This window comes from Pseudochaenichthys georgianus, chromosome 12 (assembly GCF_902827115.2).
Source record: "Pseudochaenichthys georgianus chromosome 12, fPseGeo1.2, whole genome shotgun sequence".
In the NCBI taxonomy this organism is placed as follows: domain Eukaryota; kingdom Metazoa; phylum Chordata; class Actinopteri; order Perciformes; family Channichthyidae; genus Pseudochaenichthys; species Pseudochaenichthys georgianus.
The window spans coordinates 307,767-319,403 of record NC_047514.1 but is presented as its reverse complement, the minus strand read 5'-3'; the positions used below and the strand labels follow the sequence as shown (position 1 = coordinate 319,403).

Sequence of the window (11,637 nt, the reverse complement as noted above, 5' to 3'; positions counted from 1 at the left end):
GGCAGGTTTGGGAACAACATTGAATTACAGTTTAGATAATCTGTGGTTTTAGAGTGCAAGCATAATTACACCAGCATTTAAAACAGTGTGGAGATTTGAATCCAGAGTCCAAATTAACTGTCCTGCACCGTCCGCCAACTTCCCGTCGGAGTATGAGCTGCTCCACGTAACGTTTTCTGAGGCCGCTTTGAGACACGAGTACAAACATGTCTCTAAATTAACTGTGTGAACCCGTTGGAGTGTTTGTGAACAAAGCAGTCGAGCTATCCAACAAGTAGCAACGGTGATCGACGAATCTGACGGGGATGGGAGAGGTTGACCAGAAAACGGGAGAGTTTCTTGTAATCGTTTTAGCTTGACATTTCACCCACTTCTCCAGGGTCGCCACAACTCGCCAAGAACCAGTCACTTTCAGAAACATAGCAGATTTATTTTTGGTGTGCCGCTTTCTGGAGACCTAAATACCAAAACACTCCAAGTGTCCTTCTGATATAAGCACAGCACCCAAGAGCCTCATACATAAACACAATTACAGATACAAAGGGGGAAAAGCCCCGCGTAGGAAAGGGTTTGTTTTGATGTTACTCGTGATATTTCTGTCATGGAGAAACAGACATTTATTGTGACTTTGAGGATTGTTGGGCTTCACTGGTTGAAGATCGGACTTCACCTGAATCACACAATACGAACCCTAACCCTACCTACGTGCAATACATACTGTGACGAAGGTGGCCGGGTGATAGGGTACTTTATCAGCGTGATTGCACAGTATATGTTGTCTGTGGCTGATGATTGTGTGCACCTGGTGTCCTGTGGTGTCCCCTCCCCCCTCACCTGTGTCTTGTTGTGCTGATTGGAGTGGGGGTATTTAGGCTCTGTTGCCCTGTCTGTTGGGGGGGCTGGGTGTGTGTGTGAGATCCTTGTGGCTGCAGGATGTGGACAAGGAGAACAGCAGGATTGAGGCGGTGAACTTTGTGCCCGTGTTTTTAATAAATGCCCACGCCGGGTTATATTTTTGGACGTTCTGCCTCCTTGCTTGGTCTGGGCCGCTCAACGGTCAGCTTCACACATACACTTGTTTTAGCGACTGTGCAATCACCATAATCCTTTTTAGTAACTCAAACCTTGATATGTTCATGTTCACTTACCTAAATGCTGCAACGAGACATGCACGAGTACTTAGCCGTCTCTATGTTCAACATGTTAGCTACGTTATTATCGCTTGACTTTAATCTGCCGTTTCCCCGCTGCGCGACTAACAAAAGAATTCTGATTCTGATCAGGATGTTTCGCACTGAAATCACTGAATCCGAAACTCAATGATCAGAATTATTGTCATGTTTTTAAGACGTTATAAAAGCTGTGAGTAATGGGTAAGGAGAACGACAACGGCAGCAGCATCCCTTCATGAGCTTGAGGAGGGAGGAGGAGGAGGAGGTGGAGGGGGAGGTGGTGCTTCTGAGTGGGAAGGAGGAAAAGGATGTAGCTGCTCCAACAACGCCCTCCTCTACTTCCCTCCCCTCCTTTTCCTTCCAAATCCAAAAACAAAGCGCATGGTTCCTGCTCTGGCCCTCTGCCAACAATCCATCTGCCTGCCCTCATCTTCCTCATCTCCCTCATCTTCCTCAGACAAAGCTCAAGACTCACTTACAGCATCAGCACAAGATATCAACTATGTCTACTTAAATGTTCTTTGATGAATTATTCCCCAGGAAAACAATACACTAAGATCTTTTAAACTGAACAAAGTGGCAGAGTTCAACCTTGGTAGTGTCCATTAGGGGGCAGCACTACATGTCTGTTGCAATGCAGAATTAACAGATTGCATACAATCATCCTTTGGTGTGTAGCTAAGGGGATAAGTGTGTGAGTGATGATATGTGTATGTATTTTAATGTTTATTATGTTTGTGTTTGTATGTGTACATGTATGCGGAACTGCAGGATGGAGAACACATTTCCTTAGGGCAGTGTTTCTCAAACTGTTTCATACCAAGGACACTTAACCAATACAAAAACACTCGCGGACCACCTAACTCCACAAATATAAAAAAACACATCGTTATTCTAGCACAGATTACAAATCGCCTGGAAATGGTACAAACAAGTGGCAACATGTGTGACGAAGGTGTCGCGCTGGGCTATGTCATGCAATCGAAAGTGAAACTTAAGCTCGCTCCATTGCGGAGATATTCCCGCGAGAGTGCGGAAAACTGAAATTTATTTATTTATTTCAAATGTGAAATGTTACCAATATACTCACGGACCACTAGGGGGCGCTCACGGACCACCAGTGGTCCGCGAACCACACTTTGAGAAGCACTGCCTTAGGGGGACAATAAAGTATATCGTATCGTAAAAGTGTTGCACTCAGCCAACACTAGGATGTGCTTCTGCCACTGCTTCTTTGGTTGGGAAGTGAGTCCACATGATAATGATAGTTACAGACAGTCTACACATCATTATCCCAAAAGCTACAATCTCTCGCCTTAAGTCAAGCATTTTTGACATACACTACAGATTCAACACAGTTTTTCTCTATGCTCCTCATCAGGATGCCCCTAGTTAGTTTACATTTCCTTTATTTCTACACCACCTCTTGAATGATGTCAACAACAGCCCCATTGTGTTATTTACAATTCTGTCAATATCACATAAAGACATTTCTGTTCCAGTGAAACAGCGCCCCCACCAGGGCATCAGAGACGAGGCAGGCAGTGAGTGCTTTCTGAGCAAACAGACACACATATTTTGGAAACTCAATGTGATTATTAGGGGATTCTTTTTCATTCCTCACCTCATTTATGAACTTGATGCACTCCAGAAACATGTATTCGTGCTGCTGCTCGTCCACCACCCTCTCCTCGAGGAAGTGCCGAGGCTCCAGAGTTGGGTGATCTGAAGGGAGAAGGAGCTGTAAGTGCACTTGTTTACCACCAGGTGTCCCCATTTACCTGCCTTTAACTAGACTCAACACAATGGAGACGTGCAGTCATGATGTGGACTCAGACCTGCACCTTCAAGCATTCAACAGCAGAACCAGAACTGCAGCGCTGACTTCAGATCAGCTCAGCAGTCTTTCAGTTGTCTTTTGGACATTTGATTTCCATTGCGATTTATTTCTCCGTGCATATCTAACTAAAGTCTTTGTCGTCTTGTAGAGCAACATGAACTCAAGGTTTTGAGGATAATCAGACTTGTTGATGTTGTAAAAAAAAGCGTTCATATACAGATACCAGCAAGCAGAGAGCACATGCACGAGGGAAGGCAGCAGTAAAGATGTGTGGCTTGTTGTGTACAGTGCATTTGTTGGTAAAGCCTGTTAAGAGACTGGTCATTGGTTTTAATTAGTGCACCAATGTGCTTCCACACATCCAATCCTGCCCTCTACCATCTGGATCAGAGCAACACATACGTACGATTCCTGTTCATTGACTTTACCTCGGCATTTAACACCATCATTCCTTCAAAACTGATTACCAAGCTCAGTGACCTTGGCATCGACCGCTCCCTCCGCAACTGGATACTGGACTTTCTCGCACACAGACCCCAGCATGTTAGAATAGACACGCTCACATCCTCTAATCTCATCCTTAGCACTGGTGTCCCGCAGGGCTGTGTGTTAAGTCCCCTCCTCTTCACACATGACTGCAAACCTGTCCATGGCTCGAACACCATCGTTAAGTTTGCAGACGACACTACAGTGGTCGGGCTCGTCAGCAACAATGACGAGACGGCATACAGGGAAGAGGTTGAGCGTCTGGCAGAGTGGTGCGCTAACAACAACCTGGCTCTCAACACCGAGAAGACGAAAGAGGTCATGGTGGACTTCAGAAGGAACGAAGACGGCACGCACTCCCCAGTCCATCTTAGTGGAGAAGAGGCTGAGCGGGTCACCAGCTTCAAGTTCCTGGGAGTCCACATCTCGGAGGACCTGGACCACCAACACCTCAGGCCGAGTCAAGAAGGCTCACAGCTTCTTCCCTTCAGCAGTCAGACGGCTGACAACGAACCCCACGCTGTCCCATACTGCCTAGTTGTTGTCGTGTGCTGAAGCGCAATTCTGTATTCCTTATTATCATGTATTTATTCCTATTTATACATTTCCCATCTATTTACCTTTATTTTTGTATCATTTATTTTGTACATACTTCTGATAATTGTGTATGTAACTGACTGTTCTAATGACTGACTGTTAATCTAATCCAATGTGCAAGGGGCTCAAAGGTGTCCCTGACGGTGTCAAATATATGTGACATTAAATTACGAGGGAATATTTGTTAGCTCAAACGATAAGGTCGTAGGTCAAAGAAAACACAACGTTTGACACCTAGTGCTGCAGATAGCTGTAACAATCTTACACAAGTGGATACAAGCACCGACAGGAAATTATATTTTACCACAGAATTTTAACCACTGGATCAATTTAGTTGATTTTGATATTTAATTATATGTTTAAGACTTTGGGGAAGTCAAATGTACAATTAAGATACCTCTTCATTTTAAACACAAAATATAAAAATGAATACCGTCAACACTAGATGAAGGCAGAAAACATATTATATAACATTTTCAGAACTACACTATAATCTTATATATCATGTTTAATAGACATAGCGTCGACACAGCATGATTCACATTAATTCTGCTAAATAACAGTAAATTGGTGAAAAGTCAAATTCAGTGCACCGTCTGCACTACAAGCATCGGTTAGGTCGTAGCGCCCCCTGCTGGAGGCAGGAGGTAATGCAGCACGGTGACCAAATGCTGAGTTACTCCAGCTTGGTAGAACAGTGTTGACTTCACCAACATTGATATACTAATACCGACCTCCGTTCACACTTTCAAACATGGGCTTCCCTTTTGATTATTCCCATACAACATATTATTTTGAATTGCTCACAGACACTTTGTTCTGACGGTGTAACATCATACCTACTGTACGTGATAGCGAGGCTCTTACCTACGAACTGGGAGCTTCCCCAGATGAAGGGCAGGAACTGAAAGTCATCCAGTCCCCAAACACCCTGGCTCCCGGCGGGCTCCATCCTGTAGGTTTTCTGCAGCTTCCGCATCACTTCCAGATACCTGCCGCACACACACACACACACACACACACACGGATGCTCAGAGGGGCAAGGGATGACTTTAGCTATTATTGTGCTAGCTACACTCCAGCGAAAGCATCTGCACTTATTTGCGTTAATTATACACAACATATACATGATCTAGAGCTCAGCTCAGAAGAATGTCCTTGCCATCTCTACACTGTAGCTTTGTGCTAATAATATCTCCTAGCGATAAAGTGCAGGAACAGCTCACCTGTTGAAAACCAGAAAGACGATGGCCAGCTGATCGTCGACCTTCAGAGCTCCAACTTTACAGAGGCAGCAGAGGAACGCAGCGAACGCAGCCTCGTGCCCTGAGAGGAGAAGAAACACACACACACGATCAAGACAGGAACAGGACCTGATAAGTTCACTACAATTCAGGCAATTTGGCCAACACGAAAAACGTCCAACACACACACACACACACACACACACACACACACACACACACACACACACACACACACACACACACCACACACACACACACACACACACAACACACACACACACACACACACACACACACAAACACACACACACACACCACACACACACACACACACACACACACACACACACACACACACACACACACACACACACACACCTGTTCCATAGTCTATCCTGACGGCGTTGCCCACAGACTCCTTCAGATAAACGGCTATCTCTGCAGCTGCTGCAGATGTGTCCTCCGGGAGCAGAGCGAACACCAAGGACTCTGCCTCCTGCAGGGAGGATGTGAGAGAGAGAGAGAGAGAGAGAGAGAGAGAGAGAGAGAGAGAGAGAGAGAGAGAGAGAGTGTGTGTGAAGAAGACAAAGTAGAAACAGAGTTGACCTTTCCGACAGTGATGCACAAAACTCCAACCAATCTGAACACAATATTTCTCCAAAACATCCTGAATTTGACCACATGACAAACATCCCAACACACACACACACACACACACACACACACACACACACACACACACACACACACACACACACACACACACACACACACACACACACACACACACACACACACACACACACACACACACACACACACACACACACACACACCACACACACACACACACACACACACACACACACACACACACACCACACACACACACACACACACACACACACACACACACACACACACACACACACACACACACTTTTTTATTTGCACGTGGTTGTTGACATGTTTAGGGCAGGGTTTCCGTTAGCCGGTAATTACCGGTTTTTAGCTGGTAATAATTAGGGAGGCTCCGATCGATCGGCCGCCGGTCATTATCGGCCGATATTCACTCTTAATAGTTTGATCGGTGCTCTCTATAGAGGCCGACCAGGAGAGCTGGATCTGATCGATATGGACATGAACGCGAGTGAAGTATAACCGGAGCGAGAGAGAGATCAGATCAGCTGCTGAGTCTGGAGACACGCAGCTCTGCATGATCACCTGAAGCCCCGCCCTCTGTTTAGCAAGCTGCAGGAGCTGACGTGCTGTCAGGAGAGAGGGGGAGGGAGAGAGAGAGAGAGAGAGGAAGGGGAGGGAGAGAGAGGAGAGAGAGAGAGGGAGGGAGAGAGAGAGGGGGAGGGAGAGGGGAAAAGAGAGGATCCGTTTCTCCCGTGTTATTATTCAAAGTTAATGTAAACTTTGGAATAATGTACGTTATCTACTACAAGTAGTTTGTTTGAATGTAATAATTATGTTGTTTGTGGAATCATTTATTGAAAAATGAATCTGAATTTTTCGATCTGTTACGATTATAAACTGAAGCAATATAAAAATGAGCCCCGTGAACTGAGTTTTAAACTGAAGCATATCTGCTCATAGTCCGGTAATTACCTGCTAACGGAAACTCTGCGACACAACTCTTATTATTATTGAAATATGACACACGGTAAGTTTCAAATTAGTCCGGTAAAATAAATTCTGCCCGGACATTTGACCTGCGAGAAAAAATCCTAGCGGAAACCCTGGTTAGGGTTCTTTTTAGTTTTAGTTTTGTTGTAACGCCTTGTGCGGCATGGTTTGGCAATGCCCTATGTTGATGTGGTTATGGCAGTAAAGCTCCTGTAGTGTGTGTGTGTGTGTGTGTGTGTGTGTGTGTGTGTGTGTGTGTGTGTGTGTGTGTGTGTGTGTGTGTGTGTGTGTGTGTGTTAAATTAAACATGAGGAAGCTGTATGGATTGTGTGGAATGAGATAAGTGTTACAAAGAGTCTCTACATGTCTAAAACATTACTAGGTGTACATACTCGTGTGTGTGTGTGTGTGTGTGTGTGTGTGTGTGTGTGTGTGTGTGTGTGTGTGTGTGTGTGTGTGTGTGTGTGTGTGTGTGTGTGTACACTAACCTGGTCGAGTATGGAGTACCAGGTTCTGTAGGCCTTGTTCCCAAAGCGTGAGGGCTGGTCAACGGGAGGAGTCTCGTTTATCCATCGGTCCAGAGTCCCCAAAAGATCTAATAACTTCTGCACTGTCTGTCACACGACAACACCGCCATGAGGTCGTATAGAAAGCATAGTTCATAACATACTCAACATGCAAGCACATGTATATTTTATTCATTTAGCGGGTTCCAACGCGTGCTTTTAGACAGAAGACAACACACCTCTGAAACTTTGTATTCGCACGAGAGCTTCTTTCCCTTCACGGCTCCATTCAGCGCCAGAACGAAGCCGATGTAGTCGGCGTACGCCTGCGAGAGGGAGAGACGTGGTCAACGCCGTAGTGGATTCAGGTTATAATCAGACGAGCGACTCAAACTAAAATCAGCATGACGATATGAATATTGTTATTTACTTTGAATCAATCTGAGAATCAAAAATCACAACAAGTACATGGTAAATGGAATGGAATTATATATCTCTTTATCGGGTCTTTTCAACCCCTCAAAGTTCTTTATATACTACGAGTCCTTCCCCCACCTCATTCCTAGGTTTCTCATTGCAGTATCTACACTGTAGCTAATGACAATAACGCCTTGAAACTTTCATGCAGCAACACTTGCTCGAGGGAAGCTAACACTCACACACCATTGGCTCTCGGGAGCACCTCAGGGTTCAGTATCTCGCCCAAGGATACATCGATATGTTGACTGCACAGGCTGGGATCGAACCCACCTTCTGGTTTAAAGACGACCGCACTCCCTCCCAGCCACAGTCGCCCCCATATCTAACTTCTATATATCACTGCAGGAACTAAACTACAGGTGTTCACAAAGCCTCCATTCTTGTTTAGAAAGAGATTCATCTACATCAGGGGTTCTCAAAGTGTTGATGAGTGAGGGCCAACTTAGGTTCCCAATATTGGAGTGAAGGCCGCCCAAGAAAAAAACGGAACACAAAATAATTCCAAAACAAATCCTTTCTTTATTGGACTAACCAATTACCGCAACTCGCGAGATGCCTAGTTGCCATGCAACCAGTAGTCGAGCAAACTTTCCACAAGCTGTCATTCATAATTTAGGAATGACAACCCAGGGGGTGCAGTTTTACCATTCTTAAATTCCATTCTAATTCTTACTAGATGCAACCATGGAGGATTAAAATACAACGCATGCATTTCAGCGCGTCACGTTAACTATCGCGGGCCGCCAGAAACATTTCCGAGGGCCGCCATTGGCCCACGGGCCGCACTTTGAGAACCCCTCATCTAAATTGTCTGTTGATCTGTAGTAGCCTGTCGGTCAAAGTTTCAAGGTGCATAGGCTTCATTGTCATATGCACCAGCTGCAGTGTAGATATGGCAATGAACATCTGAAGTCCTGAGCTCCTCCAACGATGCAACATAAATAAATATAACACATAAAACAATGATATTATTATTTTGTTTCTAAACTGTTCTTGGTTTAGTTTTCTACTTGAAAACATGTGAAAGGTGTTCAGCTTTACCATAGACCGCTTCCACTTCCCCATGTCCGGCACCATGCTGATTTCTTTCTTGGGCACCATGAAGGTGACGCTGTCTGTGGCTTTAGATGCTTCATCCTCAGGAGTGGATCCTGAAGTCGAAAAAAAAACAGCCAATTGTTAAGCTGTGTGCAAAAAGGGACATTTGTTCTGTCTCAGGAAACGATCCTATCTTAACGTCGAAAAAACCATGACGATCGTAAGTTATCGGGCTTTTATTGAGTCACTTCTGTCGTTCTCCGTCATGTCATGGTTTGGTAGCCTGCCTTTAAAGAGCAGACACTCTCTAACTCAGATCACAAAGTGGTCAGGCTGATTGTTGAGCCACAGCTAAACCTGGAGACCCTGAACCTCAGACAGCTGCAGTGTGTATCCAGCTCAAGAGGACTCCCACCCTCTGCACTCAGAATGTAAGCTTCTTCCTTCCGGCCGGAGGTTAGTTGTCCAAAAGTGTAGAAATAAACATCTATTGTTTTCAAAGCATTACAGAACACGACTTTAAGTGTGATTGTAAGAATATTACTATTACAAAATGGTGGTGTTTCCCCTTTCCTTTAGTGTCTAATATCGGTTTTGGTGCATGTAAAAGCCTCCATTGGACTCCTTTGTTTACTCCTGGGACATAGTGCTATCACTATGAAACATCGCACTTCTATTGGCTCCGCTCCAACACGTTATACGTGATAGGCTAAGGGGCGGGACACCTCAGCGGTTGACCAATCACAACAGAGCCGGCCAGCTAACCCAGCAGACTGCGCTCTGGTTTCAGACAGAGGGTGAAAAGAGGTGCTGCAGCATGAGAACAATAAAGAGCTTTTTGAACAATAAAGCAGAGAGGCATGTACTAAATACTAGTATGAAACATGAAAATGTGTATAAAAGAGCCCCTTTGAGTTATGCAGAATGTAACGTCGTATGGTGCGCGAGGAGCGATTTGCCTTTTGGACGCATTTAAAACACCTTAAAAGTTCATTCGTTCACTCTCACATGTTGCAGTGTGGTGTACCTGCTAATAAGCGTTTAACACAAGACAGTAAAAGTGGTAGAGAAGATGCTCATGCTAATCTGAAGCGTTGTGTTTACCTGACTGCTGCTCTGCTTCCGCCATGGTGAGGCTAACAGTCTCCTTCGCGGGTTTCGGGTACATTTAAAAACAACCGCAGCTCACTACTGCCCCCCGCTGGTTGGAAAATAAATTACGTCACAGGTTCTGTAGCTTTTTTTCTACTACTTTCTCCCTGTTGATGCGCAGGGACGTGCACAGATATTTGGAGGAGCTCAAGTGAGAAAAAGGGCACTTCCCATAATAATTTATAAAAAAAAGTTAAATATAGTTGCACAGTCTTTTTATTTCATTATAGTGTACAGTAATCGATGCCATTTAATTTGTATTGTAATATCACAGTACACTCACTACACTCCCCCCTCCCTCCCTCCACCCGCACATGCCCACACGGGCGAAACCAAAAATAAATAAATAAATGCTTATCAATATAACTTAAACAACAGAGCCATGAAAATAAACATAAAACGAAAAAAATAAACCCACATCAAAGTAAAACAAACGAAGTCCTTTTCCCAGATCTTTTTTAAAATTGGAAAGGATGACTGAGCTCTTTTAGAAAAAAATGCATTACATTCTCTAATTTGACCTTTGATCGTGCTCGATGACATCTCCTCCTCTTCCAACAATCCCAATCTCAATTTATTGCTTTTAATAATTGATTGGATCGTGTTCCTGATATAAGAGTTTCCATGACAACGGGTCAAAGGTATTGGCTTCTATCTGAACCCCTAGTGAATCCTTTCTTCCCAGAAACCAAGACAGTACATTTCTTAATTGAGCTGACCAGAAGTAGTGTTGAAAGTTGGGAAGACCAAGACCCCCAGAGTTTCTGGTTTCATAAGAGTAATTAACTTGATTCTTGGTTTTTTATTACACCAGATACATTTTGAGATGTGTGAAAGATTGAAAATAGTCAGCGGATAAATAGCATGGTAACATTTGAAAAAGAAAAATACATCTCGGTAGAATATTCATTTTTATGACATTGATTCTTCCTAGCAGTGATATTGGTAATGTGGACCATTAGATACATCCTGTTTAATTTTGTCAATAACACAAATCATAACATTTGTGTTATGATTTAATTTGCTAAATCAATATTTAATTGAGCTGTGGCTGTGTTTAATTGTTTCCAGTTTTCATCTGTTGATGCGGATTTATGAAGTACTTCACATCTGTTTACTTCTCGTTCAAGTTCTTGTCTGAGCTTAATTTGTTCACGTTTTTAAAAGATGTGTATGAGATAATAACAACCTGATCTCACCAGAATGCGTGACTCCACCACGACTCCTTAACACCACAATGCGTGGTGGAGTCACGAACTTTGTTACATTTGCGTGTCGGCACCACGCAAACAACCCCAATGTAAAGTGAATGAGGCTCCTTTGTCGTGGTGCACACACGCATTTCTACAACGTCCTGCAGTGAGCTTTTATTCTATAAAACGTTTTTTTAAATCTACTTTATAGCTTGTAGTAACTCACGGGAGGCTTCTTTTATTTTATTTGTATTCATAATAATTAAAAAAAATCGTCAGAATGTAAACATTACA

At 43.9% G+C, this 11,637-nt stretch overlaps 1 protein-coding gene across 1 annotated transcript in view; it reads right to left on the bottom strand.

Moving 5' to 3' along the window:
- Positions 1-10,163, bottom strand: part of ptpa (protein phosphatase 2 phosphatase activator) — a 21,522-nt gene extending 11,359 nt beyond the window's left edge. The window contains exons 1-8 of the mRNA XM_034096353.1: positions 10,103-10,163; positions 9,002-9,111; positions 7,720-7,806; positions 7,463-7,588; positions 5,721-5,838; positions 5,322-5,421; positions 4,963-5,087; positions 2,797-2,897 (exon numbers count right to left, since the gene is read on the bottom strand). Of these exons, the coding sequence (XP_033952244.1) occupies positions 2,797-2,897; positions 4,963-5,087; positions 5,322-5,421; positions 5,721-5,838; positions 7,463-7,588; positions 7,720-7,806; positions 9,002-9,111; positions 10,103-10,127 (792 nt within the window). The 5' untranslated portion in view covers positions 10,128-10,163. The remainder of the gene's footprint in view (positions 1-2,796; positions 2,898-4,962; positions 5,088-5,321; positions 5,422-5,720; positions 5,839-7,462; positions 7,589-7,719; positions 7,807-9,001; positions 9,112-10,102) is intronic.
- Between the last annotated feature and the right edge of the window lie 1,474 nt (positions 10,164-11,637).